Genomic DNA, 24,626 nt, shown 5'->3' with positions numbered 1-24,626 from the left:
CTGACCTAAACACAAAGAGCTCTTTAGTGGCAGAGGCAGGCTGCATGCCCACAGCGGACCTCCACAGCTATTTCCTGCTCCACCCTCGCAGTTTGGCTCTGACCTTCCACTCTCTCTGTCTCTCTCAGTCCAGCACAAGTCAACATCAGCTGGTCCGGTCGTGATCTTCATGTACCCATGTATGAAAATATTCATGTTTTTATGATAACTACTTTTCTTTCACAGATCTTGTCTAAAATTCCTGTCTTAAATTTGTTCATTTGTCAGACGCAGTGGATGACTCACATCAGGGTGTATTAATAAACAAGCAAATATTGAAATATGAACATATACTAGAACATAAACCAATAAAGCTCACTATATACTACAGCATACATTTTTATTTTTAAACTCATCATATAATGGTACAGGAGCTGTAGATTACATAGAAATTATTTTTAGGTTCAAGATAAATATATCGCAAGACTTTATTTGTTGTTGGTGGAAAGAGAGAGTGTGAGCTTTACAACAGCATCAGACTCGAACATCTCTATACTCGGTCCATCTCTATATTCTATACTCATGCATGATTTTGCAAGAGCATACAGAAGAATCGTCAATTTGTGTAGCCTTCTAAACGCTGCATACGTTATATACAATATCTAACTAATGGATTATAAATGTATGTGGTTTCATATTTCATACCCAGCAAGTGATGTGAGCTCTTTCATGTTCCACTCCACCTTAATATGAAATAATCTGTAAACTGGACTGGTGTCCCACAAGGCTCGGTGCTTGGAACCCTTCAGCTCTCTTGTCTAAATCCAGTGAAATAAAGTCCTCATTGTTGTCTTATTACTGAAATCCTGATGACACACAATCATGTTTCAGCTTGATGAGATGTCTAGCCAACATTTCATCACTTCAGGTCAAATCCTAGCAATAGAAGCTAGAATCCTAGCTCCTGGTATGTCTTCCTTACAGCATGTGTCACTCCAAGCCTTGGAACTGATCCAAATTTAATCTTGTAGATGAAGGTTTTTCTCTCTCCTGACAACTAGTTAGTTGAACAAACTTGTCCTGGTTTTCTGAACAGAGGAGTCACTGACTCTCTTTAGAAGAAGATTAAAGCCCCACCTCTTATGTACTAAACCAAACACTCAGTCCAGAGAGCGAGTGGAAAACTCAAACCCAGGCTTGTACTCTTTGCTCATACTCATTTGTACTAACTTCTTTCTAACAGCCTGATGGTTTTCCCAGATCCAGACCATGAACTTTTAGTACATAAATCATAATGTAGACTAAATAAAGAGACTAAAATGCATATGGTGTGATGAATATAGGTGTGATTAAATGTGTTACTTTATGGGTTCTGCTGTCTGAAAGCCTCTATTGTGGCTCTATAATAAAATCCACCCTCTCTGTGTTTGTGTGTGTGAGTGGGAGTATAATGTACACACACATGGACTGTTTAAATTCTCCATGACATCAGCAGACCCAAATTAAGACATAAGTAGTCAGATTGATCAGAAGGAGGAAAAACATTAGAAAAAAGTGAGAAAACAGGGTGTGAGCTGGTAAGATATTATTTAACCTTGAGTGTTTCCCTATCAGACAGAGTTCCCCCTAGAGCCCATGTGGAAGCTGTAATTATCCAATAAACCCGTACAGAATCCCTTTTCTCTCGGTGTACCTGACAGATTATAGGCTTTAAGAAGAAGATAAAGAGCAGCATTGAGAGAGAGAGAAAGGATTGCTAATGGAGTGCCTCTTTCTGTGGAAAGGTGTGTGTGTGTGTGTGTGTATGTGTCTGTGTGTGTGTGTGTGTGTGTGCGTGTGTGTCTGTGTATATGTGTGCGTGTGTGTATATGTGTGTGTGTGTGTGTATATATAAATATATAAATATATATATATATATATATATATATATATATATATATATATATATATGTGTGTGTGTGTGTGTGTGTGTGTGTGTGTGTGTGTGTGTGTGTGTGTAAAAAGTAAAGCACCTCCCAGAATCACAGTCCTCTCTGTCCTGCCCAGTGGACCCTCTGTCCCTCCCCCTCCCTTCCTCAAACTCTCTCTCTCTCACACACACATACATACACACAAACACACTGTTCAGGTTCACACTCGACTCGTGTTCACACACTGTTTGCCTGCCCTGGTGGACCGCTGGAATTTTGGAAGCTTTACACAGATTCACGGATAAGTTTATTCAGAATCTGATAGTTCAGTAACAGAAGGTGAGTGTGTGTGTGTGTGTGTGTTTTAGCTGGTTTGTGTTCTAGTGCTGGTAACCTTGTGCAGATTTATTCTCGCTCTCAAAGGATGTCACGTTAAACTGATGAAAACTAAGAATTCCAGAAAAGGGTCAGCATACAAGGAGATGAAAAAGAAAGTGAGAATGAGAGAAAAACAAGTCGAGGTTTCTTTCAAAAAACAATCTGCAAACACTTTTTACCCACAGCATTATTATAGATAGCTGTAAATATAAGTCAGAAAAGCTCTTAAGACTTAATAAGATAAATAAATAAATAAAAAGACCATGGAGAAATGAAAGAGCAAGAGGAATGTGAAAAAGGAAAGAAATAATAGATGCACATTAATAATACATCAATGTACATTCCTAATAGTACTGCATGTCAATGCACTGAAAAGGATGGAGGGATAGAAGATGCGGTGCGATCAGGGTGTACAAATATCACTAGTGGTATTTGACTTCACTTTTATTCTGTAAATAGACGAGTGTAAGATTAGTTAAATCTTTTTTCTCATCCTCACCTGGAAAAGTCTGAACATTTGTGTAATTTTCAACGGACTAATAACTGCACGTGTGTGTATGTGTGTGTTTGCCGGTGTGTGAGTGTGTGCGTTTGTGTGTGTGTGTTTGCTGGTGTGTGCGTGTGTGCGTTTGTGTGAGTGTGTGTGTTTGCCGGTGTGTGTGTGTGCGTGTTTTTGTGTATGTGTCTGTGTGAGTGTGTGTGTGTGTGTGTGTTTTTGTGTACGTGTATGTGTGAGTGTGTGTGTGTTTTTGTGTACGTGTTTGTGTGAGTGTGTGTTTGTGTGAGTGTGTGTGTTTGCCGGTGTGTGTGTGTTTGTGTACGTGTCTGTGTGAGTGTGTGTTTGTGTGTGTGTGTTTTTGTGTACGTGTCTGTGTGAGTGTGTGGTTGTGTGTGTATGTGTGTGCGAGTGTGTGTGCGTGTGTGTGTGTATGTTTAAGTGTGTGTGTACGAGTGTGTGTAAGTGTTTTGCGTGTGTGTGAGAATGTGTGCGTGTGTGTGTTTGAGAGTGTGTGCGTGTGTGAGTGTGTGCGTGTGAGTGTGTGAGTGTGTGTTTGTGTGAGTATGTGTTTGTGTGTGTGCGAGTGTTTTTGTGTGTGTGAGAGTGAGTATGTGTGTTTGCGTGTGTGTGAGAATGTGTAAGTGTGTGTTTAAGAGTGTGTGTGTGTGTGTGTTTGTGTGTGAGAGTGCGTGTGCCTGTGTGTGTGAGTGAGTGTTTATAATCCAGTGCTTTGATTAAATCAGTCTTGCTTTGTGTTCAGATGTTTTATCTTTCACATGAACTTTCTGAAGTAAAAGCCACTCGTGTTAATGAAGACACAAAGACGTCGGGTTCTGTGTGCTTTTTTCATCCGATCGTGTTCAGATGGTGTTGAGTTCCTGGAGTTTATGAGCAGATTCCACATGGACGACTCAGTCGCGAGCAAGTCGTGACTTTAGTTGTGAAACAACATTGGAATTTCCTCAGCATCACAGAACCCAAGGAATTAACGCTCAATGCTATGTGTAATTATTGTGATCATAGATGTAATGAGTGTCGTTTATGTGAAAAAAGTCTGAGTCATTTCTACTGTCTGTATCTTCAGTACTGTCTGTATGAACTAGCTAGATAAATGATTAGCCTTCTTTTATTTAGTAAGCGGTGGACGGAAGCTGTAATTTGTGTTCTCGCGGCCGATTTGTTGTCTGCTGGAAATCAAATTCTAGAGCATTCCATCTGTGTGTGTTAATGGGGGAAATTTCTATATTTCTAGCTGAAATTGTTTATATACAAAGTACTCAAACACAGACTGGTGTAAGGTAAATAACTACACTACATTTCAGTCAGGTATTAATCTACATCACAGTGTTTATCAGTATTATTTTGGCTATAGTTCTCCTTCTAGTATTTTCAGATTTCTTTGTACCTGTGACTGGAATGTTACTATAGCAACAACAACATATTAGAAGAACCTGTGATTTGTAAATGCACTACTGGCAGAGCTTCTGATAGAGAAACCTAATCAACACCTTCTGACCAATCAGAATCCAGAACTCAACAGATCTGTGATGTCAGAACTCTTTTCAGTGGTTTTACTGTGACGCTATGATCGTTGTGTCCTGTCAAGAGACGTTTTAATGTAATTATGATTGACATTTTGAAATTTATCAAATATCGAACACACAGGCACACACACACACACACACACACACACACACACATGGGTGGTGGTGCGGGTTGTAGCAGGTTGTTGGCTACAGGATACAGAATGGCTGTTGGGAAATGGTGTGCGTCAGCAGTGTTTTGTCTGTGATTTGTGTGTGTGTGTGTTTGTGTGTGTGTGTGTGGGTGGGTGTTTGGTATCTGATTGAGATATTTTTAAGATATTGTGGCTTCCTAAACAAACACATCACATGAAATGACTCACACTAACTACAGTCTGTTTTTAAATTTTCTGTGCTGTCTGTGTGTGTATGTGTGTGTGTGTGTTCACTGTAGAGTGTCAGAGGTTTTTGTATGATGCCTTCATAGTAATGTATCACTGTGGTACCCTTTTAGTGGAGGAACTAGTTTGTACTTTAGTTTAACCACACTGTTTGTGTTCAGTGTGGAAAGAGAGTTACGACAACAATAATTTACTTCTTAACGACGACAGAGAGACAGAGAGATAGAGAGATAGACAGTAAGAGTAAAAAGGACAAAGAAAGCGACAGAGAGACATATGGTGTGTGATGAAGTGAGAGACAGATAGAGTGAGACAGGGAGTAAGATAGACACAGGGATTTGAGGGAGTCAGAACAAGAGGGACAGAGAGAGAGAGACAAAGATGATGAGATTGAGATGGAGACAGTGAGACCCAGAAAGAGAAATAGAGACAGAAAGACAGAAAGAGAGAGAGACAGGCAGACAGAAACAGAATGAGACTCACAGATAGAGAGAGACAGAGAGTAAAGATAGACAGACAGGCAGAGCGTCTTTCAGCATCTCCCCTCCAACCCCAGTGTGCCCCAGCAGGAGCTCGGCTGTGTTCAGTTTGATAGGGATCAGGGTGGAGGGTGAAGGGTAGCAGGGCGGCTGTGTCTCATTCCAGTAGATTACTCCCTGCAGTAATGATAGGTCTTTAAACAGGAAGTGGGCAGGAAGAGAACAGCATGGCCCCTCTGTCTCTGGCCCGGGGTGTCAGGGTCATGTGGTTCAGAGTCACCACGGCTGTGTCCCAAACGCACTCCAGCTGTGTCTCAAATGCTCACATTCCAGAGAAGAATTCATCACCACAAACTCTAAACATGGCCATAGACCCATTAGCTGCCTTATACGGTCATTACTGGTTATAGACTAATTTTAATGTAGAACTAATAATAAGTGGCCATGTGTATCTCCCATAATGAACTGGACATCTTAAAACTGTGTAAATATTCCATATGAAATAAAGAAATTGAAGGTGGCTCTAATTTAAGTCTAAGTCTCGGATCAGATTGGGACACAGCCGGTAACAGAAAGGTCGTAGCCAAGCTAATTAAACTCAAGAGCCTGACAAGAGGATTTCAAGGAGTTGTGTTTTTGAACTCATTTCCTGTGTGGGCCATTTGTTGCCTGTTTTACTTTTTTCCCTCCCCCGACACACACAAAACGCACGCACACACTTCCTGTCTTTCCCTCAGAGAATGTGACGTAATCAGGGATTCTATCATTTTCCCAGACAGTGTGTGACGAACCTTAAAGTTCTGCTTCTGTGGGAAAACTGGAAAAGTACACACATGTTCTTGGGCTGGATTTACCACACACACAGACACACACACACGCACACACACAGACACACACACACACACAGAGCCCTGGTAAATGCATGCTACTATATCCATAAACAGATGTAAATGTTTTTGCAGCCTGAAAATATCTCTAACGTCATTAACCTAAGATCAGATTTGAAATATTTGGTTTTTAAGTGTTCATTGTTTATCTTCTGAGTGTTTAGTGTCTGAATGTTTGGCTTTTAAGTGCTTAGTACCTCAGAAAGTAAATGTAGGTATCTGTACAGATGCTGATTCCTTCAGTGTTTAGCATCTACAGGAGTGTTGGGTGAATGTTTGGCTTTTCAGTGTTTGGAGGTATTTTGTTTTGAATGTTAGGATTTTGAGTAATCAGTGTTTAAATTCTCAGCTGTAATCGTATAAATGTGTTCACACACAGAAGATGATTCTCAGTGTTTAACAGCTACAGGGGTGTTTGGTGTCTGAGAGTTTTGGTTGTCTCAGTGTTTACCTTCTGATAGGCTTTTCTGTGTATGTTTGGCTTCTTAGCATTTATCATTTGGGTCATTAACCCCTCAACGTTTAGGGTTTGGCTTCTGAGTATTTAGATTTTGTGTGTTTAGATTCTAGGTCTTTGGTTTCTCACTGTTTTTTTGGATTTGTAATGTTTAGCTTCAGTATTTAGCTTCTTCAGTGTAAGCCTTCCAGTGTTTACCATCTCAGGGTTTATATTCTCATTGTTTGGCTTGTTTTTCTTCAGCTTAGTGGAAATTAATATTAATATTTTGTTATTTAGAACATAGTGTCAGTGAGCTGATAAGGTCAACTCTATCAGACTAAATGAACTGCGCTGTAATTCAATTTAAGCAGACTGTAACGAAGGATTAGTCGAGTATAATGCAGCATTATCGGTCTGTGTGTGTGTGAGCTGACAGCATGTCTAATACACATGGTCTCTGTGTTTCAGGAGTGTGAGGTGTGATGTGAGCTGAATAACAGGAAGGGTGATGAGGGTCGTGTGTGTTTGAGACAGAGGGACAGAAGAAGACACAATGAATCCTGTGAGGAAGGACATGGAGCTGCTGAGCAACAGCATGGCCACCTACGCTCACGTTAAAGGTGTGCAACACACACACACACAAACTCAAAGTAATTAGCAGTTTTAAAAAAAAGTAAAGTTTAAAGATAAATTATTTATTTACTGCTTGGTCATATGTTTTTTTTTCTGGTTTAAACCTTTATCTTAAAGTTTTAGCTTAATTCAAGCTTTCCTTCATCATTCGAAACCCAGTTACTATTGACTTTTCTATGTCGAGTTTTTGTTCTTTTCTAGTTTACTCTGAATGTTGTGGAACATCAAGGAAACAAGTTCTAGTGGCTATAAATATAAATTTTTCCCTATAGAATATAATGCGGGGGTCACGGTGGCTTAGTGGTTAGCACGTTCGCCTCACACCTCCAGGGTTGGGGGGTCGATTCCCGCCTCCGCCTTGTGTGTGTGGAGTTTGCATGTTCTCCCCGTGCCTCGGGGGTTTCCTCCGGGTACTCCGGTTTCCTCCCCCGGTCCAAAGACATGCATGGTAGGTTGATTGGCATCTCTGGAAAATTGTCCGTAGTGTGTGATTGTGTGAGTGAATGAGAGTGTGTGTGTCCTGCGATAGGTTGGCACTCCGTCCAGGGTGTATCCTGCTTTGATGCCCGATGACGCCTGAGATAGGCACAGGCTCCCCGTGACCCGAGGTAGTTCGGATAAGTGGTAGAAAACGAGTGTGAGTGAGTGAGTGAGAATATAAAGCCCAAAAAGAGCAAAAAAAAAAAAAACTCTTACAGAGCACCAACACTGAAGAATCCTTTCATACGTGATTCTTAAAATGTCTAAATTTCCCTTCAATAATACATATTTCATTTTTTTTGCTATAACAGAGGTTTCTATTTTGTAATACCAATTATATTGATGTTATGGAAATGCCAGAGACTTAATTATTCAGCTGATTCGTTATAAAGAATCATTTCCAAAGAATGATTCATCCAGTAGTTGAATCAATTCTAAAAGATTATTACAGGTGGTGTAAATCACACAGAGCTTTGTATCCAAAAGTCATCTTAAATTAAATGCCTGAAATTGTGTTATCTTCAACACAGAGAACACGGAGAGCTTTGCGCTCTACTTCATGCTGGGCGTGTGTTTCGGTCTGCTCCTGGCTCTGACGCTCCTCATCCTGGGCTTCGTCTGCAGGCCTAGAAGAAACGCAGTGAAGAAACCTTCCTCTTGTGACCAGAAAAGTCTCAAAGAATCCAGCGAGGAAGACGAAGAGGAACGACTAGACAAGTGCGATGAGGAAGGAGAGGAAGAGGTGCCCGACGTCACCGTATCGCCTACGAGCGAGCAGAACCAATCCAATGGGACCGTCAGCGGCGTGAACGTCTTCTCCTCAGCCGACGAGCTGGAGAGGGCTCGCCGTTTAGAGGAGCGGGAACGCATAGTCAGGGAAATCTGGAGAAACGGACAGCCGGATATCCTGGCCTCCGGGACGGGTACGCTGGGACGTGTGCACTATCGCTAGTGACGTGCAAAAGATGCATTTCAGATGTTATTCATATGATTTACTGTACAGTGAGAATTTTGCACTTATTTTGGGACTAACAGTAATAGTCTCATATTTTGTACACGTTTAAGAATAAACCTTTTATACCACATGATACTGGAGTGTCTGCATATACTTTGTGATGCATTTAAAAATAAACCTAGTCGAAGCGCCTTTCAGGACAGTCAGCATTATGTTCGATCCCACATTCGAGCAGAAACTTCACCCCTCGTTTCACAAGCCTGCACTTCCTGTCGCTGCTCTCCCACCATAGAACAAAAACGAATCACCTCCCTAGAGGACATTAAAATGATGTCAGATGTCAAAGCATTTGCTCTAAAGTCTCACCACAGAAACAAACCGGTTTCCTGTGTGCTGCTGATTTCTGCCTTTTAATAGGCTCTCTTCATATCAGCACCACATACTGGGAATACCGGGAACAAGGAAGGAATACACACTGATGGAAATCCCCACACAATAACTGTGCACTGGATTGAAGCGGAGACCCTGGAACTGGAGAACAGTCCAAATCCAGGCTTGTATTTAGAGCTAACTGCATAAATTGCATCCATTTCCATACACGTACAGCATCCAGACTCCCACATCTCCAAGCCGCTGCCATGTGATAGTGATGTGCACCGTTATTCTGATTTTTAAGTGTCGCTCCTATGAATCCAGACAGCTCACCATCACAGCACGGTTTTGTCAAAATATACCACAAAAAAACATCTAAGCGGCTAAAATTGTTATAAAAAAGTGTCACGGTAACAAAAAATTGGCTTCCTTAAATAAAGCATGTAACTTCGGAGCTAAACTGCCTGTTGGTTAAATCAAACTGAAATCTAAAGGTTTGGGAAATAATTCTTTAATTTATTTTTTAAACATAAAAGTTACACTTTTAAAGTTAAAAAAAGTCACTTTACCTCTCAAGTTATTTTATTCCAGTTTATCTGGTACCATTTAACGTATCGAACACCATATTGTCCATACAGCACGATGAATTTTAATTAGCCAGCTAGTGAGAATAAAACAGGCGTCAGCGTTTTAAGCAGGTTTGTTTTATAGGTCATTTTAATCTCCATGAAAAACGCTAAAGAAGCGCTGCATAAAGCTTCGTAGAAAAGCCATGAAACGTAAAGCACGCTCAATCCGTCTCACTTCTTTTTCTCTGTATTATTGGACAGCGGATGGATTGAACCCCGAACCCAGGTCACTGAAAAGGCCCGGGTTCGGACCAGCTGTCACAACTCTGTGTGTTTCTGCAGATGCTATCAACGTGTGTATTAAGTGTAGATTAGAGCTGACCCGTTCCCATGACATTCAGCATGTAATGGCTCCCAGCTGCAGAGCGGCAGCCTCGAGTTTAACGAGTCGGACGCGAACACGGAGACTGTGTGTTTACTGAAGGAGATGAGAGCGCGAGAGTGAGAGGGGTTTTTATTGAAATGGGAACAGAAGCAAGCAGCATTACCTGACCAGTATAAACATAACAAAACAGCTTTATAAATGTGTCACTGCAAATGAAAAAAGGTGGAGAGTCTACAAAGAGTCTTCAGTCACAGATCTACGATTATTATGATGACGGTTCGTTACTTTCAGGGCTATAATTATAATTACACACAAACTGTGTAGCAGTTAAAGGTGGGTTTTTTTTTTTCGGTCTGTCTAAAATCATCAGCTGTGTTTTTTGCATACAAACACTTATTTTTCCACATTACTCTTCTTCTGACACACAACGTACATTTTTTCCTGACTAAAACCAGTTTGGGGTCCTGACTAAATTTTTTTTAATAGTACATATGTTTTAAAAAAAAAATCCCGTAAGTCATTACAATCATGTACAAAAAAAAAAAAAATCAAATCAAAATTAAATCAATTCAGGACATGACTGAAAGAAATCCCACTACAGCTTTAACTCTCTCGACGACTTAATCACGGATCGTTAAAAATACACAGTGGACGCGTTCCGGAGGGGAAACGGCTCGGCGATTGACGTCGACGGGATGTGAGACGAGTTAAAATAATGAGATCTGTACAACACACTGAGATAGAAGGAGGAAGAAAAAAAAAGCTGCGACGCAAAAGGAAAGAAGGGAGAGAGAATGAGGGGAAGAAAGGAAAGAAGAAAGAAAAAAAAACTCCACTGCAGTTCCCATCTCTAAGGCACAAATGCGCATCTCCATTGCACGTTAGAAAATGAAAAACAAAGAATAATAATTAAAAAAAATAATCAGGTACACACAGACGGCATTCTGCTAATTCCAGTTAGACTCGAGTAGACTGGAGCAGCTAAGACTAAAATTACATTAAAAAAAATTCAAACTAAATTAAGCAGAAAGAATTTTGGAGTAAGCTGAGCAGAACGGCGCTGTACTCCCCACCTGAACAACACACCTTTGTTTGGGGACTGCAGTGGTGAATTAACTGATATTGAAAAAGAAGATGGAAGAAAGAAGAAGAAGAAGAAAAAAAAAAAAAAAGGGTGGGGTCGGGTGGGGTGGTCTAGGGCTTCGAGGTGGAGCTCTCTGCGGTTTTCTCGTCGTCTTTCAGGCCGTGCTCAGCTCCGTCGTCAGGCAGCTCTCCCTCCTCTGTGGCTCCCTGGAACATGTCATGGGTCCACTTGGGGCTGCCACTGCTACCTCCAGCACCTGCACCTCCTCTGCGCAAGTTGAACGAGCCGCCTCTGATGCGCGGGTACATGCCCCGCCCACGGCCACGCCCTTCCACCCACTTCATCTCTCCCTCGCGGTCACGGTCATCATGCTGAACAGAGACAGGAAACAATTTAGCTTATTTAAAATCAAGACTGAAAGGTGATCTCAGGTGTGTGTGTGGAACTGTACGTACCTGGTAGTACTTCCTGCTCTTAGGGGTATATTCAGGGTCCCACTCCTCCTCCTGGGGGCGCACTGGCCCTCCCATATTTGCAGGGTTTCCGTTGTTATTGGTGTTGGGGTAATTTCCTCTGTTCCATCCCCTACCTCTGATTCTAGGCTGCAAATCGAAAGTCATTATTTATTTACTGAGAAAAGAGAATTTCAGCCAGAATTTCATCATCTCATGACAACTTGGTACAAAAAGGTTCCTTTAAAGTTCCTGCAATTTAGAGCTTTCACTGTTGATCAATGTTTTCAATGCAACAATTTTCCCTCATTATCATATCATTATGTAAACAACACTTGGACTCACAAATCCCCGGTCGTATCCCCCGCGTCCTCTATCGTATCCGGTTCGATCAAATCCTCCGCGCTCGTACCCTCCTCTTCCTCTCTCGTAGCCTCCTCTCTCCATGTGCCCCCCCTCATACTCGCGGGGGTACTCACGCGGCCCCAGACGGGACTTATCAAAGCCGCCTTTCTCCATATGTTCCATCTCCTCGCCGTGGTACTCTCTGGATCTGTACGTGTGGGGTGATGAAGAGGAAGAGGAGGACGAGGAGGAAGGAGAACGCTCGCGCTTCTTCTTGCTTTTCCTTTAATTAGTAAAAAAAAAATAAACGAATAAATAAAAAAAAAAAACACAGGTGAAAACAGACACAGACTGAACCGAGGTAGCCGCAGGGCCGATCATTAAAACATGGCAGCGTAACATTTACAGCTAGCAAACTAAAAAGGTACAGAACTTGATATCTGGAGATGATGTAACCAGTGATGGAGACCTACTTGTCAGATCCTGGATTGACATGGATAAGTTACACAATAAGCCACATTACACTGATCGATGCTGTAGAATTCTCAAATCTGATCAATTTTCTAACAACAGTTCCAGCTGCAAGTCAAATCACAGATTTATAATTTAGGCGCACTTTCTTAGCATTTCTAACACCTTGTTTCTATAGCAACAGCTCGTTCACGAGGATCGGTACGGCGGACGCTTCACATAACTTGACGCTGACGATAAACGGATTTAACGGAGCACATCCTGGTATTTAAATAACTTTGTAATAAAAGTGTAAAGATTCTGGTGACATTTCCTATGAAGAGAGGTTTATTTATCACGTTATGTTATCTACAGATTGTGGCGAACTGTTAAAAATCTCGCTCAGGTGACGTAAGACTTACTTGGACTTCTTCTGTTTGGAGGATTTTTCAGGAGAGAGTTCTCGGCTGGGGGTGCGCGACCCGGCTGAGCCTTTACCCCCCTCACGTTTGGGGTATTTTTTACGTCGCTCAATATCCAAACGCAGGTCCATTGACTCTCCTTCATATTTTTTAGCATAATCCTGCAGAGACACAGTGACGCGCTTTAATATTAATATACGTCATTCTTACATCAACACAAACTCATCATGTACTAAAACCCTGACAGGTTTATCATCAGACTGTGGTGTAAGAGATTACAATCAGAACGGAAAATCGTGTCAGGTTTTGACCGGTCGATTTAACATTTAACATTTTTTCAGGCAAAAAAAATAATAATAACAGCTTTTTGACAAAATTCACTTCTGATCCACAGACTGCACATAAATAAGCATAAATGAATAGATTAATAGATAACTGCTTAGTGAAGATTCCCAAACTGAACATTTTTATACTGTGAGGCAGAAATACATCAACGTACGAGACACTGCGGGCCAAACTGCAGACGACGACGTGCGCCATCTACTGTTGACCCGGAAAAATAGACCCACAGAGTAACATCTATAAACCGACCCTATGGTGCTGATGGAGATCTTTAATTCTCCAGAGATGACGTTCAATCTCAGGCGTGAATGATCCGATATTTATTTTGATAAATTCAATTTAATAAACGTTTTGGATCACTAAAATGAAGTTATAAGTGTAATGAAAACAAACACTTCCTCCAGTTAAAAGATGATTAAAAACCTCAGGCTCCTGCACCATATACATAATGTAATAATTCTACTGTTTCGATCTTTAATATCTGAACGAATCTTTTCCTTCAGCTAAGCTTTAACGTTTAATTATCAGCTCCTGTGTAAAAGTAAACAAGCAACGTCGAACAAACCCGAGAGAAGGAAAGAACTCGTTTACAAGAAGGTTAAATAAAAGTACGAGCGGGCAGGTCTTTTTTTTGCCGTTTCGTATTAAAACGCCGCGAGCTGCAGAACATTAACGAGCCACGATAAAGAACGGTTTTTAGGAGTGAAAAGTATGTTTTTTTTTTTCATAACAAAAAGGCAACAACAGAACAGTGCACAGATCTCATGGGAAAGCAACATGCTCCATGCTTTTCCCCATGGTGATTAGTACAGAGCCCCACGTGTTCAAATGCACTTCCAATGAGAAAATACTTACTATGGCTTTTGTTTAGATGTCCACAGAAAGGCTTGGACAACATCTCAATTGTCACTTCCGTTCTCATTAGCCTTTTTGTTTGGGCGTGAACGAACCCACTGAATAATCATATCTCATCATAGAAAAGTTGCTGAGGGGGGACCAGGGTGTAAGGTGTATACAAGAGGTTCTGGTGTATTTAGAATTATTGCACCTCCTTTAAAGTGAGGGTGTTGGGTTGGGGGGCTTGGGGGGGAGAAAGCACAACTCTTTCAGCAGGCACACAAACTGGGCTGGAATTTCAGATTTTGAAAACGCTCGGTCACCTTGTAGTCGCTTTCTTCCATATCCTCAAACAGACGAGCGTGCTTCTTAAAAGCACTGGGAGACACATCAATTCTCCTGTGTGGGACACAAACAGAGGAAGAAAGTCACCGGGATTGTCCACGATTATTAACCTTCATCATCATCTTCATAATAACTAGGTAAGGATTAAAACACTTGCAGTGATGTATCGCTACTACACTACGGCAATATTCCTAATATTACGTTTTCTATTTAATCCCAAAACAGCACAATATTTGTAAGTTTGTAATGATGTTTGACGTTCGAGAAAAACGTTAGCTCGTATTCTCATTACGTTATAGCAGCTACAACCAGATATTCTAAAAAGCACTGACGTTGGACACTCCGTCCATAAATACTAAATAAACAATAACTAATTATTACCCTTGGACTATGCAGCGTCTGTCGAAGCCCCTTTCTAAGCGGTTACCATAGAAACTATAAGCTATCTTAGGGGTCACTACGGTTGGAGTGAGACGGAGGGAAATTCCCTTAATTAACTAAGGAGAAAAAAACAAAATACAGAAAATTCATCATCCAATTCAACAGCGTGATTCTGTGAGCATGTTAATACCTGTGAATCTCAGGACTCTTTCTTTGCCTCATCATTTCCATCTGTGCGGCTTTTCTTTGGTACATGCCGAATCGCTCGTTCAGAGACATCCCAGACGAGCGAAAGTGCTGAGCTGCAAAACAGAAGAGGGAAAAAAAATCCTTACGTCGGAAAAAATAAATAAAAAACGTATCCGGATTTAATTCGATGATGCGACATGAAAACGAGCTCAACATGGAACCTTGAGGAACTCCAGGCCACCAGAACTAGAACAAAAACGATAAGCTGTTTAAGATTAGGAGGTTACCTTTGATGTGATGGACGATGGTGACTATGTGTTGAGCAAACAGTTCTGATGGGCTGCGGCGAAGCTGAGCAGCCTGAATGTGCTGGAAAATGGAGTGGAACTCCTCATGCTCTTTCTTAACAGGGTATATTAGATCCTGAGACAAACGTCTTTCTTTGGCTAAAGCACCAGTAGAGCTAAAAAATAAATAGATAAATAAAATGGGGGGGAAAATAAAACAATAAAAATAATAATAATAATAATAATAATAATACAAAACAGACATGCAGATATATCAAATTTACCAAACAGACTCATCAACATCAGTTACCTCTCTGCTTCATCGTCAAACACTTTCAGACTAAAGTTAAATTCAGGCTCTTTCTTCTTAGAGGATCTGGCAGGAGGTGACGACTCCCTGGCTGCAGGAAACAGGGGCTTGCTACGCTCTGTGCTTCTGGGCGGTGAAGGAGATGGGCTCACGCGGTTCTTCTTCTTCTCCTTTTTCTTGGAGGCTTTCTCTTCTTTACGTGCGGCCTGCTTGCGGCTACGGTAAAGCTCTTCCATCACGTGTTCTTCCTCCTCCATGTCTTCACCTCTTTGTGAAGAATCTTTGTTGGACACGTAGTCGTCGTCCCACTTACCAAAACGCTCCTCGAACAGTTCCCGCGCAGACAGAGTGGGTTTGGCCTTGTACTTGGGTTCCTCGTCGGTTTTTCTCTCTCTCAGGCTCTTCGAGTACTCCTCTTCCTCCTCGTCCAGAAACGGAAGTCCTTTATCCGTCTTGGAGTCTCCGTACTCCGGATCCATTTCGAAAACGGCTTTTTGTTTTCGGTTACTCTTCTCCTTTTCCCCGTCGCCGGTATTCTGATCTTCGCCCCGATTGTCATCCCAGTCGGATGTGGGTTTTTTCTTGTCTGCCAGAAACCTGTAGTAAATGATGAAAAGTGATTTTCCCACACAGTTCCTTGTTAAAAACAATGTTAAAATCCTGAGTCTATAAAGAGCTGAATCTATAGTAGAGCTGAGCGATAAGGGAAAATATTACAATCTACATTTGAAGAAAATTCTCCGACACCACAGATACACTGCAACAGATTCCAGGTGTTTCTGGCGATATACATAATTCGCACCCGATACGACACGACACTCTCGGTACGGCGCAAATAAGCGATGCCTTTGTGCCTCTGCGAGCAAGAATCGCTTAAAAAAAAGTCATGAATCGAACTTAACAGTGAAACTGTCTCAGCGTCATCTCTGTTGCAAAAGCACCAAAACGGAATGAAATTAAAGATGGATAAGATATTACTGGTCTCACAAACACTGACCCTAAACATGTGGATTTTGGGTAGCCAGACATACGGAGTCCGGGTCACGTGCATGTTCCGACATTACAGAAGAAAAAGGACCAGAAGCCGGAAGCACGAAAAATCGGGAGGGTAAATAAACAAGTAATCGGCTGAAACTAAACTCGTGAAATAATATTACATAAACTACACGTGCGTGTGCTCGGCTGGACGGTAGATTATTTTACTAATCTCACGTTCACGGTCCAACGGCTCGATCCGATCGACGGCGCAGGCGAGATGCGGAGAACAATGTTTTGTCGTGATGCTCTGAATTCAGACAGTAGGTTATTAAGATTTGTTAAAAAAAAAGGTGGAATACAACACTAGATTTGTCGCTCTTCGTTATATTCCTCTCGAAGGTGTGACTTATTTAGGTACGGCTTGATTAAGTTAAAATATATTATTCCACCTCACATGAAATTGATGGTATTTCAGGACTATTATTTTGTTATGAAATTTGAAGAGTCAAATTTGTTTCAAGCAAAACAATAAATCGCATCATCCCTGCCCTCAGCGTTCAGGGCTCGTTCTTCTAGTTCCTTTGCTCGGCGCTAAACACTGTTACTACACAAATAACACCTCTTTTCTATCGTAGTAATGTAGAGACGCAGCTACAACCGTGTTTTGTGTAGTAACAGTGTTTAGCTCAGGAGTTATTGACTCGGGAAACTCCAATCTGTGAATATGTGACCAACTTTACTTAAGACGCCGAGGCGCTTTTTTCCTTCTCGATAGGTGAGTAACGTTGGTTTTACTTTGTTACACAGAACTAATATATGCCTTTGTCCTTTACATGATTATGCTTGTGTCATTTTTGCTTGTTTGTTTATCTGCAATCGTATTGTTCTTCACTTCAGCTATGATAAAGACACGTTTCTTTCCATTAGTTGCCTGGGTTACGTATGTATGTGTGGGCGGAGCTATCAATACAGGGGTGGGACCTAGTTGGGTTAGGGGCGTGTTTGTTTTGGTGATTTCAAATGTCAGCATTGGCTTTCAAACAATGGAGACCCCACCTTTAAAAGAGTTCCGATCTAGAGTCGTAACGCTTCATAGTTCCGACTACGAGTTCTTAGTTCCTTGATCAAACTCATTAATCCTCTTAATCCCAATAGTCAATTTTTACCCTTTATCCTCCCAATTCCTTGCTCCAGTTGACCCTCCTAGCTTTCTGCTCACAGACCCTAGTTCGGTAACGACTTTCGATTTGGATCTCCGTTTGTTTTTGCACAAAAGGAACTGTAATTGAATTCGAACGGACTTTTACACGTTAAATAATAAATAAGACTTTACAGGATTACAACTGGATTATCGCCCAGCTCTACAATGCAGCTACTCTGATGTATTTACTAAAAAGAAGAAATATCATCTTATCACAAGCAAACATTGAGCACTGAAAAAAAAACTGCACCACAGCAGACATGACTGACCAGGACTCGTTTTAGGAAATATACTTACATCGGCTAAGCTTTATCTCCTAAATTATGGGATTGCAAACAACCTCATTGCACAGGGCAACAGCCAGCAAGATTTGGTATTTTATTTGCGTTTTGAAATGAGATGACTTCCATTTTAACCTTTTTTCTTCCAAGGAGCTTTGTTTGCTGTGCACAGACTAAACACATTTGAAAGAGTGATTATAAATCAAATACTGTGTGAGAGAAAAAAAAAAACTAAAAAACAAAAAGAGAGGGATGTTGCTTTAAATAAAAGAGGACTGCAATTCTAAAACACGGTAACATGGACGTACTTTTTGAACGCTGTGGAAATGGCTGCTTTCTCTCCTGCCTTCATGTCTTCCTTGGAGAAGAAGCCAAAACCGGTTGATGCTGTTGCTGCTGATGGCTTTGGAGGACTCTTTGAATCGGGAGCACTGATGCTTCTCCAGACAGAGGCACCGTTACCTGTAGCTCCAGAAAGGGACACTTTCACCTCAGGCTGAGTCCCTTGTGGAACCGTTTGTTCTGGATTGGATATTTTCGGACTGGTGGTGTAGTCGCTCATGCTCTCCCATTTGCTTGGGGGCTCCTCGGGAATGGACGCGGAAGATTTGGGTTCCGCTTCCTTGCTATTGCCTTTCCCTTCGTTTGGTGAGCTCTTGCTCTTTGACTCTTTAGATGGAGCTTTTCCGGAGTTGCGGCGGCGCGGGGACGGGGATCGTGAAGATGATTTAGAGTGGCGTGAGCGAGAAGAGGAGTTTGCGGAATAATGAGAGCGACTACGGCTCCTGGAGCGCTTGCGAGGTGTGCGGGAGCGAGAGCGCCCTCTTTTGGGACTGTGGTGCTCATGGGATTGCTGCTGTTCACGATGGCCTCCATGCCAGTTATTGCGATAACCGTAAGAACCACCACCACCTCCTCCTCCACCACCACCACCACCTCCTCCTCCTCCTCGGTGGTAGCCACGCGGGTAATAACCACGTCCCCGGCCACGGTTATAATAGAAGGGTCTCCGGTAGCCACGAAAACCACGATTGTACCCCCGGTTGCCCTGAAAATCTCTCGACGGGTAGTTTCTCTCACGGCTAGGAGAGCGGGAGCGAGATCTGGAGCTAGGGACAAAAAGTGAAGACAAACTGGTCAATATTTTAATGAGCAAGAGATGAGTTACTGGGTGGTTGTTAATGAAAACAAACGCGTCAATTCTGTGAGCTTTTAGTACGTTAGAAATAATCCGATTCTACTAATGATCTATAAAGCCCTATACAGACTTGTAAATGATTACAACTGCTGAGGTTAAAGGCATTTTATAAGCAACTGGAATAAAGAAAACGGAACCAGCAGCAAAGAATTTTCCTACAGAACATCACTTGTGTATAGGTTGAAAATCTATTTATTTAGTCTAGCTTTTTACTAATAATAATTCTTATGTAAAGTGTCAACACTCTGAAGGGTTTGGCTCTTGAGTCTTGAGCTGTCGAGAGTCACCACTTGCATTCTGACAACAATATACCCCCAGATATGCTACTACAGGGCAAGAGCATAGCTAATAACACCCCCACTAACCCTAACTGGTAAGACCTCTATTCACACTGTCTAATTTCACCCAGACGAGGACGAGCTCACTATCTATTCTGGCTTCACTCAAGGTTTCTTCCTCATGTTGTTTCAGTGACAGTCTTTGCTACTGTCACCTCTTTAATCATCTAAAGTTACATCCGGGTTTCTGTAGCTGCTTGTGGTTTATAAAATTAAACTGAACACTGCTGGATTGAACAAGTCAGTAGTTAACATGCAGATGGGGTATGACATTTACCACTTGGGGGCAGTACACAACTATTATTTCTTGCCATAGAAGCTTAATGTTTTTTCTGTTCTGTTTCAACAGGCAAGCTTAAACACTCAAACACACAGGTTCTTCTTTCCACTGAAAGAAACTAAATTATTTTAAAAAGCATTAGAACTTGAGACAAAAGTTTGTGCTTCTTTTAACACAATCAGCACTTTTATTTGCTGCTTGCATTAATGACCGTAACATTTAGACCTGCTCAAAGGAGGGAAAAAAAATTTACAGGTCAAAAGAAAGCTCTCTAAGCAACTTAGCAACTCCTTAACAACACAAACGAATGAGGTAAAAGACAGACAAAGAGTTGTGCACTTATTAAAGGTCATTGGGCTTCACCGGGCTTTGAGAGAAGAATAAATTAGAGAAGAACAAATGGCATTTGGGACCGAACCATACGCAAGAAGACAACGAGTTACCTGTAGCGATGCTTCCTGGACCTCGAGCGCGAGCGGCTGCTGGAGCGAGATCGCGAATACGACCTGGAGCGGGACCGAGACCTCGATCTGGACCGAGAGGGAGAAGGAGAATTCTTTGCCTTGGACATTTTGGAAATCGCGTCTTCTTCAAAACTATCAGGGAAAAAAAAAGAAGAGAAGAGTTCATGGGGAGAGAGAGACAGAGAGAGAGCTCAGTCACCTCAGGGGGTTTTATACTGACAGTTATCTTTATTTGAATACACATCTCTCCAGACAGAACTACATTATGCTCGTACACTCACCAGACTAGCGTACATGAGTGGGCGGGGCTAAAACCGTTTCCACTGACCCTCTTCACGATCACGAGAATGATAGCGCTCAGCTATACCATATAGATTTTATAACAATGCACAAACACCTGCCTACACTCTATTCCCTCAGACTTTCCTATATAAAACAAATTGACCAGGTTAGCACACAGGAGGTGGATTCGCATTTAGCATGCTAACAACAAATGTCAACAAATATCTCTTAAAAAATAAATAAATAACTGAACAGATCGATGAGAACCAAAGTCTAAGCTTCTAGCAGGAGTTAATCTTTATCCCGTCTCAGTCTTCTCCACCCCCACATCAGATATTCCCGAAACCCAGACAAGCCAGACTGACAACCTAAAAGCTAATTTACATTCCCATCAGAAGACGTTTAAGCTCACGTGGTATATAGTAATTAGGCAGACATCAGGATCCGTTACAAGAATAAACTTTTTGTTTTTCATAAAATGTTTCAATGGCATTTCTAATAAACACAGCCAACAGGTGATAAATGACCTGGTGTCATATTAACCTTGATAAAAATATGAACTGTGGGATTTAATTTCACGTTTATTTCCATTTTTACTGTAACAAAGTCAAGAGCACTAAAGTTGTAAGAAATAAAAGAAGGGGGGCGGAGCTTCCAGGAAGTATCGGGGGAGAAAGGGTATTTTGTTAGAGCATTTTCCTTCATGAACCACATAAAGGAGGATATTGTGCAAGTGTGATATCACATGAACGCGATAATATCACACCAGCATTATTGAGCTAAGATTCTAAAATTATTCTGTTTTATAATCATGACATGACAAAAGTTGTAAAGAGAACATATCATCCAAACAAAACCTACCAGAAAAGAGCCCATGGATTTGGAAAAACCTTAAAAAGAAGATGGGATATTTGTTTATCTATAAAACTGGAAGTACAGAAGAATTATTTCACTAAAAATAAACGCAGTACGTCTTCACGCTTTATCTCCTAAACAGGAAGCTGATAACATGTAAGACCAAAAAAAAAGCCACCATCGCATTTCAGTTAATTTAGAAAATTAAAATAGTTTCCGATAGTGAGTAATAACATTCAGTATTAGTAAGAAAATAGTGAAAAGTAATTATAATCCTCCCTCATCTGCTCATGCGGCTCTAGATGACTGCTTATGAACTATTAACTGTGTGAAATATTAACCATTAGAAGTGATCTAATAAGTGAAATAATCTAATAATAAATATTTAAACTACATATGTGCAAAATAATCTAATATAAATATTTAGACTTCACATGTTCAAAAAATCTAATAAACATTTAAACTACATGTGCAAAATAATCTAATAAACAATATTTAAACTACATGTGCAAAATAATCTAATAAAGAATATTTAAACTACATGTGCAAAATAATCTAATAAAGAATATTTAAACTACATGTGCAAAATAATCTAATAAACAATATTTAGACTACATGTGCAAAATAATCTAATAAACAATATTTAAACTACACGTGCAAAATAATCTAATAGACAATATTTAAACTACATGTGCAAAATAATCTAATAAAGAATATTTAAACTACATGTGCAAAATAATCTAATAAAGAATATTTAAACTACATGTGCAAAATAATCTAATAAAGAATATTTAAACTACATGTGCAAAATAATCTAATAAACAATATTTAAACTACATGTGCAAAATAATCTAATAGACAATATTTAAACTACATGTGCAAAATAATCTAATAAATATTTAAACTACATGTGCAAAATAATCTAATAAATATTTAAACTAAATATTCTAATAAATATTTAAACTACATGTGCAAAATAATCTAATAAACAATATTTAAACTACATATGTGCAAAAATAAGTGAACCAAATAATGACAATAAATTCAAAATATATGACGGTGGAAAAAAAAAATTTTTAATAAAAAAATCAATAAGGTGAATAGTTATAAAAACTGTACATTAGTAAAAGTATGAATTTAAAGGGCTACTGTAATAAAAACCGAACACGTAATTAAACAAACTGTGTGTTTGATAAACAGCGCTACTGTTAGCTACATCATGCTAGGGGCAAAATACGTGTTAGAGTTTAAAAAGCATTCAGTCATCACTAACAAACGATGTTTATAAACACTTTAAGAAATAATGAAGTAATATAAAGTGTAAAATTCAGACTATATCGACGGAGCTAATAAAAAGGTGCTAGTTTTCTAACCGTGCTAAACCAGTTAGCATCCCACAGTTAGCATTAGCATCCCTCAGTTAGCATTAGCAATTAGCATCCCTCAGTTAGCATTAGCATCCCACAGTTAGCTAGGATTAATACAATGTAGCTGCGTTGCTAAGTTTCACGACGCGTCGATTACGTTACGCATCAATTAATAAATAAACTCGATAAGTTCTTTAAATAAATTACAAATATAAATAAATGTTTAACAGATTTAAGGCCTTACCTGTATATTGGACTCGCGCGCACAGTCGGTTTGTTTTTACTCAGCTTTACGGCTCTATAATAGCTCTTAACGAATCTCCTCTAAAACCGTTTGTACGTGTTTATTTCCTGCAGAAAGACTAAACCTTAGTCACGAAAAACATGAACACTAATCGCGCAGCGGCCATTTGTGAGACCATTTGTTCTGCAGAAAGTAAAACGAGGGTCAAATATCCTTCCTGTTCGTTCTGCGTCAGGGTTGCCAGATTACACAGTTTCACCCCTGAACGCCTCAATCCCGAAATCACACGTGTTCAAAATGGCGCCTGTCTGCGTTGCCAGGTCTGTAGGGAAAATACCCGTGCCATGATCTCCAACAAATTCCATAGCAAAGCATGAAGAAGAAAAACTCTAACCTAATGATGATAATATTAGAATAATCTAATAATAAATATTTAAACTACATGTGTGAAAAATAATCTAATAATAAATATTTAAATTACATGTGTGAAAAATAATCTAATAATAAACATTTAAACTACATATGTGCAAAATAATCTAATAAATATTTAAACTACATATTAAACATTTAAACTAAATATGTGTAAAATAATCTAATAATAAATATTTAAACTATATATGTGCAAAATAATCTATTAAACAACATTTTAAACTACATATGTGCAAAATAATCTAATAATAAACATTTAAACTACATATGTGCAAAATAATCTAATAAATATTTAAGCTACATATTAAACATTTAAACTAAATATGTGCAAAATGATCTAATAATAAATATTTAAATTACATATGTGCAAAATATTCTAATAATAAACATTTAAACTAAATATGTGCAAAATAATCTAATAAACAACATTTAAACTACATATGTGCAAAATAATCTAATAAACAATATTTAAACTACATATGTGCAAAATAATCTAATAAATATTTAAACTACATATTAAAAATTTAAACTAAATATGTGAAAAATAATCTAATAATAAATATTTAAACTACATATGTGCAAAGCATTAAGAAGAAAACCTCTGATTGTTCATTGTATTTGTAGTTTTCTAAAGATGAATCATCTAGTTTTCAGTAGCAGAGCAGTTTCTGGTTGCAGTCAACCACGTGTTATACTGCAGGGATCAGACCAGAGACTAGCTACACTGAGAGCTAATAAAACATCACTAAGAGTTTACTAAGTTTTTTTTATTATTATTTAGTTTTTCATTTCTGGTATAGGTTTTTCAAGATGCGACACATTTTTTAAAATGAATAATAACAATAAAATATTGTTTTTTTTTGTTGTTGTTTTAAAAGACTCAGAGTAGAGGTTTACATCAGGACATAAAATGACATGAAGAAGAAAATGAAGCCCACATTTCTAACCATGGACACAGATAGTTTAGGTTACATGTGTGGATCTTTAAATGACTAATTTTTGTTTGCTAAAGTGAACCAAGAAAGTGTTATAGGAAGGTACAAGAAAAAAATGAACTTGATGAAAATCTTGTTAATAAAAGCTTATCATAGTGCAAATAAATACCACTTCATATAGATGTCTTATTTCTACCTATAAACTTATTAAGGTTGATTAAGAATTAAAGGATAATTGTTCTCTTTATTTAATCATGTTAGCTGTTTATTTAGGTCTTTGAAAGTGAGGAATTTTAACTAACTGTGAGAAATACACTTTTATACAGAGTTTCTATACACTGTGTTTGACTTAAGCTACAAAGGTTAAAAGAACGTTGACGGCTTCACGAGAGCTTGTCTTGTGTCCAGACTCAGAGAACTTGATCATTCAATATAACCTAA

The 24,626-nt window shown here is 39.6% G+C and overlaps 2 protein-coding genes across 4 annotated transcripts in view; one reads left to right on the top strand and one right to left on the bottom strand.

Moving 5' to 3' along the window:
• The first annotated feature begins 2,070 nt into the window (after nucleotides 1-2,070).
• Nucleotides 2,071-8,696, top strand: eva1bb (eva-1 homolog Bb (C. elegans)). The gene is made up of 3 exons (XM_060887438.1): nucleotides 2,071-2,228; nucleotides 6,964-7,115; nucleotides 8,139-8,696. Exons 2-3 carry the CDS (start codon nucleotides 7,049-7,051, stop codon nucleotides 8,558-8,560), a joined length of 489 nt encoding a protein of 162 aa, XP_060743421.1. The 5' UTR covers nucleotides 2,071-2,228; nucleotides 6,964-7,048; the 3' UTR covers nucleotides 8,561-8,696.
• A 1,305-nt stretch (nucleotides 8,697-10,001) lies between these two features.
• thrap3b (thyroid hormone receptor associated protein 3b) overlaps nucleotides 10,002-24,626 on the bottom strand; it is a 15,682-nt gene continuing 1,057 nt past the window's right edge. The window contains exons 1-11 of one of the 3 annotated variants that reach the window (XM_060887436.1): nucleotides 22,822-23,054; nucleotides 20,053-20,205; nucleotides 18,102-18,902; nucleotides 15,334-15,930; nucleotides 15,024-15,199; nucleotides 14,738-14,849; nucleotides 14,145-14,220; nucleotides 12,643-12,803; nucleotides 11,771-12,053; nucleotides 11,429-11,575; nucleotides 10,002-11,344 (exon numbers count right to left, since the gene is read on the bottom strand). In XM_060887436.1, the coding sequence (XP_060743419.1) occupies nucleotides 11,084-11,344; nucleotides 11,429-11,575; nucleotides 11,771-12,053; nucleotides 12,643-12,803; nucleotides 14,145-14,220; nucleotides 14,738-14,849; nucleotides 15,024-15,199; nucleotides 15,334-15,930; nucleotides 18,102-18,902; nucleotides 20,053-20,180 (2,742 nt within the window). In that variant the 5' untranslated portion in view covers nucleotides 20,181-20,205; nucleotides 22,822-23,054 and the 3' untranslated portion in view covers nucleotides 10,002-11,083. Of the gene's footprint in view, nucleotides 11,345-11,428; nucleotides 11,576-11,770; nucleotides 12,054-12,642; nucleotides 12,804-14,144; nucleotides 14,221-14,737; nucleotides 14,850-15,023; nucleotides 15,200-15,333; nucleotides 15,931-18,101; nucleotides 18,903-20,052; nucleotides 20,206-20,354; nucleotides 20,485-22,821; nucleotides 23,055-24,626 lie in introns of those variants that run through there. The other 2 variants (XM_060887437.1, XM_060887435.1) reach the window with 2 other exon arrangements.

Source organism: Tachysurus vachellii, chromosome 14 (genome assembly GCF_030014155.1).
Source record: "Tachysurus vachellii isolate PV-2020 chromosome 14, HZAU_Pvac_v1, whole genome shotgun sequence".
Taxonomy (NCBI): domain Eukaryota; kingdom Metazoa; phylum Chordata; class Actinopteri; order Siluriformes; family Bagridae; genus Tachysurus; species Tachysurus vachellii.
The sequence above is the reverse complement of the archived record's forward strand: the minus strand, read 5'-3'. Positions and strand labels throughout refer to the sequence as shown.

What these genes read in the sequence shown, in the direction of transcription:
- eva1bb (XM_060887438.1), top strand. Translation starts at nt 7,049, where the DNA reads ATGAATCCTGTGAGGAAGGACATGGAGCTGCTGAGCAACAGCATGGCC. An exon ending in CACCTACGCTCACGTTAAAG is followed by an intron (nt 7,116 to 8,138) that starts GTGTGCAACACA and finishes TCTTCAACACAG; the next exon opens with AGAACACGGAGAGCTTTGCG.